The sequence below is a fragment of the Argentina silus genome, assembly GCF_951799395.1.
Source record: "Argentina silus genome assembly, chromosome: 10".
Taxonomy (NCBI): domain Eukaryota; kingdom Metazoa; phylum Chordata; class Actinopteri; order Argentiniformes; family Argentinidae; genus Argentina; species Argentina silus.
In genome coordinates, this window is record NC_139664.1 from 13,128,628 (window position 1) to 13,133,482 (window position 4,855).

Consider the following 4,855-nt stretch of genomic DNA (forward strand, 5'->3'; position numbering starts at 1 on the left):
GTTACTTGTTCGATTTTTATCCCAAGAAAATGCATATTAAAGTTACAGTCTGGTCATTTTGAGTGGGATTCTTCTGACGTCAGAGTCACTGGTGTTTAAAACAACCTGCATCTGAGCTGACGTGTTTTATACTACTTTTTTATAAAGCAAAATATGTATTTCTGACACCAAAGTGATTAACCTGGCAAATATATTGTACTGTCCTAATTCATTTGCGTATTATAAGAGTTCATAAGACAAGAAAAAAAAGAGAGTATAGGCATTTTTAAAAATCGTTTCTGGGGCATTTTAACAAATTAAACATGGTACTCTGCTTCGTCCTATAAGCATCTAGGAGCCTGTGCTTACCAATCAATTGGTACAGTGAAACAGAGCAAGGCTACGTTAGCGTGGAGACCTGCAGTCTCGCTTTATTTCTGGATATTGGGACCACTCTACAATGTCATATCCACAATTTGGATATCCCTACTCGTCTGCACCACAAGTAAGTTTTGCTTTATTGATTATCAACGGAATATTCGGTTGGATTTCGTCAGTATTGATTATTATATTGATTAAGTTATCCTTTTATGCACTTTCAACACGAAAGGAGAAAACAGTGTGCCTTGATGTACCGTATCGGAAATGTATTACGTTACCTAAATGACTAGTGGTACCTGTGTTCTTTGAACGATAAAGGTAAGAGGGGTAATAAGAAACCAGCGCACCCCGACCTTCCTTTAAAAGATTTATTCAAGATAATGGCCTTGGAATGTCCACCATATGTTTATCTTCTCTGTAATCCCCACATGCCAACTTGTTTTGTGGACTTGTTTTTGTGTAGCAGGGGCTTGATAGATAACCCAACTGTTGTTTTTTGGCAATGGTCCATAAATACCTTGTCTTTTGGGGGGTATGCATATGGGTATTCTGAAAACATGGTTGGATGTTAGATATGCAGAATGTTATGCAATAAAAAACATTTTTCCAAAATGAAGAAGATTAACGCAAGGGTAACCTTTGCGCATAGTCTATTTAAATTCAATATCACTTATTCGAGACGTCTACACTTTATGAACAACTTGCTGTTTTCTTGTGCCTTTCAGTTCCTCATGACAACCAACTCTTTGACAACTTGCTGCGAATCAAGCGGCAGATCCATCTCGGACTCCAGCGTGGCAGCCTCAGCCCAAGCGCCAGTTTATTGCCCCGTTTACGAGAGTAGACTGTTGGCCACCGCAAGGCACGAGCTCAGTTCAGCTGCGGCTTTGGGCGTGTATGGAAACCCCTACACGAGCAGTCAAGGCTATGGAAATTATGTTACATATGGCACCGATGCTTCCGCTTTCTACTCGCTGGTAAGCCGTTTATCTGATCTTTATCATGGCATTGATTAATATAACCGCATGGACGACAGCAGTCGCAGAGCACCTTTACGCAAACGTTGTGACTGTTGCCTTCTTATAGTACAGTGCTGTATTGTAGCTTTGTTTTAATAAGAGACAAATGTATGACCGAATGTAAATACAAGAGTAACTTTGTAATGGCTAGTTAAGTTTTGCAAGCGACTGTTGGCTGCCCTATCAGTAGTGCTACTGAAATGTGTTATGGCTTGATTTTGATTGATATAAGTTACACCGACAGTCATATGCACTTATCATATTTTGTCCAGTAAGTCATTCGTTCTCATCTCCAGTTGCATACATATAGCTTTACTTTTCTATTCAACATCATGCGCATATTTAAACCTGTCTGTCGATATGTAAAGTGTGCGTTGTAATTGGTTCGCTTGACGTTATGAGTGAAATATATACCCTTATTGAATAGCACTCCATATGCCTGTATAGTGTCACATCCTCTTGACAGACTGTCTGTTTTATTACAGGGTGCATTCGATACAAAAGATGCAACAGCCTCTGCGCATGCGGGGATAACACAGGCTGCTGCCTACTATCCCTATGATCCTACGTTGGGACAGTATCAATACGACAGGTATGTTAATCAGTAAAGAAATGTGATTGCGTAATTTCAGGAACATACAACTTTATTACTGTTGAATGTGCAATCATTACGTTTTATAGGTTGTTTTCATGTTTATTGATTGATATGTGACACCATAATTCTGAATGTATTGACAACCAAAAGTGGAAAAAACATGTGTGTCCAGGCCACCAATTCAACTATAAGTGTCATACTGTTCATTGCATAATATTGACATAATCAGTTGATGAGAAGCTAAAGTAAAACATTACAAGTGCAGTTTATAGTATACAGTCCATACAGGACACAATAAAGGTTTAGGATGTATCACATTCCCGGCTTAAAGGAGCCTATAGGACCTGTGGTGCTGAAATATTACAAATACTTTGCTATCTGGGGCCCTTTTACCTGAGGGTCCATCATTACACTCAATCAAGCAATTGTACACTGTTTTATCTTTCTGGATGAACAGTCAAAGGAGCACCACTTCTTTCCATTTAACTCACCTTCCAGTGCATGACCTCAGACATACAACTGAATAATGCTCTTATAAAAACCTCCCATGAGATGGTTGTTGAGCTCTACAGTGTATAAATCAACACTGTGCATTTTAAATGTAAAATCCATTTGAATAGCGGGCTCTACAGCCCACTCATTGCTTCAGTGTCCCACAGACTATACTGTACATCTCTTTTTCAAGTGAGTCACTATTGTAATCTTCACTGACAGATATGGATCTATGGATGGAGGGACAAGAAGGAAAAATGCTACGCGTGAAACAACAAGCACCCTCAAAGCGTGGCTACAAGAGCACAGGAAAAACCCTTACCCCACTAAAGGAGAGAAGATCATGTTGGCCATTATCACTAAGATGACCCTCACCCAGGTCTCCACCTGGTTCGCAAATGCCAGGAGGAGACTCAAGAAAGAGAATAAGATGACATGGCCTCCCAGGAACAAATGCTCTGATGAGAAGAGATATGATGAAGATGATGAGGGGTCTCAAGATGAGCAAATCAAAAGCGAGAACAATGATGATGGTCAGTTCCTTAGCTAATACTGTATGAGTAACAGCTTTGAGGAGCTATAGTGACCAAGTGAATTATCAAATTAACTTGGAAGCTCTCCTGCATGTCTACAGTACTGTATGGGAGTTCAACTCTATCCATTTGAATAGGCTTTACAACTGCTAGGCCTATGCTTGTTTCATTGTGATGTCAGCTTAAATGACAATTGACAGTGGTGGAGATATCTACATTTTACATTTACATTTTAGACATTTAGCAGATGCCTTTATCCAAAGCAACTACATTTGTCTAAGTAAGTGAATCATCTATACATCAGTCATCATAAGAAAAACAAACATATGCTAGGACCAGAGGCCATTGTCAGTCACAATGCTAGAAGAAGGAAGAATTACTTTTTTATTATTTTTATTTTTTATTTACAGTAGATAAATTGTACAGGGGGGTAGTGGGGATGAAGATGTATTTAGGAGGGACAGCCAAGATGTAGCCTGAAGAGATGACAGTTATAATTTGATTATCACTGTATTCCAATCGTATCGCTTATGTCTCGTGTCTCATTCACTTCCAGAGAGCCGAAGTCGGGATGATAAAGATTTGCAGCTCAGCGACTTGGAAGACTTTGACACGATTGAATCAGAGAACTCCGAATGTGAGCTCAAACATCAGTATCACATGAACACCCATATGACGACAACTGATTGTCCTAACGATCATCTTAAAGACACATCATTAAAGATAACCATTCCAGTTTCTCTTGGCGGGGAGGAGGACTTGAGTAAAACCTGTCTGAAAACTACCTCAGAGGATTGTGAGCATGAGATAAACAACAGGCAAGCAAAAACATGCTACCAACAAAGCCACCAAATACTTGACGGCAAACCAAGAATCTGGTCGTTGGCCCAAACGGCAACGTCTTTGAACCAGACTGAGTATCCGTCGTGTATGCTCAGATGTCAACCGGCCATGCCCCCCTCTCCCGCGGCTGCTTCGCCTGTGCATGTTATAGACAGGCAGCAGGATTCGCCGGTCACCACTCTCAGAAACTGGGTAGACGGGGTTTTCCATGACCCCTTGTTTAGGCATAGCACGTTGAATCAAGCATTGACCAACACCACCGTTTCTTGGACCACGACCAAAGGCTCGATTCTGGAGACAGGTGCGCTCGATCGCGATGTGATCAAAGGACATACATCCTTGCAGCACCAGGAATCCACTAAGGACAGTATGAATTTCCCAAAAACTGTGAACAAACTCTTCTGCTCATAACAAACCAAATTTCCTTTATGCCTAGTTGCAAAAGACTTTTGTGGGGTATGCCACTGATGGGGTATTAATACGAGTTGTTGAACTCAGAATGATTTGTTCATAAAGTTGGATACGGCTTTTTTTTTTTTATTCCTTTTTTTCTAGCAAGGATATATTTATGTACTATTATATTGGCATTTCACTGGTGAAACTTCCAAACGGGATTCGTTTGAGCGTATTGATATTTCGTTGAAACGCACGTACAAACTATGTAAATGTATAACTGAAAGTTTACATTTGAAAAAAAAAAAGTTTACAAGATTTTTTTTTTCTTAAAGCATGCAAATGTTAATAATTTTTATCCTTTAGAACTCAGCCATCGTTAATCGATAGCTTGTGATTATCACTGTTGAAAGAAAAAAAAAATCACACAAATGCACAGTTCTCCCGAAATTGAAGGAATGTGTTTCAAGTTTGTTCACTAAAATAAATAGTGGTTTCTGAGGAGCACTTGTGTTAAGATTGCGTCAATGATGGTTGCTGTCCTTGGTGCTGAAATGTTAGGATTTTCGAATTTGCAGCCACAAAATAACTGTCAGTAGCCTATGCGTCTATTTTGTTGT

General features: G+C 39.7%; 1 protein-coding gene across 1 annotated transcript; it reads left to right on the plus strand.

The window, feature by feature from the left end:
• Positions 1-439: 439 nt before the first annotated feature.
• Positions 440-4,253, plus strand: irx4a (iroquois homeobox 4a; the record flags this gene model as incomplete). The annotated part of the gene is made up of 5 exons (XM_083678168.1): positions 440-484; positions 1,086-1,337; positions 1,865-1,971; positions 2,689-2,999; positions 3,556-4,253. 5 exons carry the CDS (start codon positions 440-442, stop codon positions 4,251-4,253), a joined length of 1,413 nt encoding a protein of 470 aa, XP_083534294.1.
• Positions 4,254-4,855: the final 602 nt, after the last annotated feature.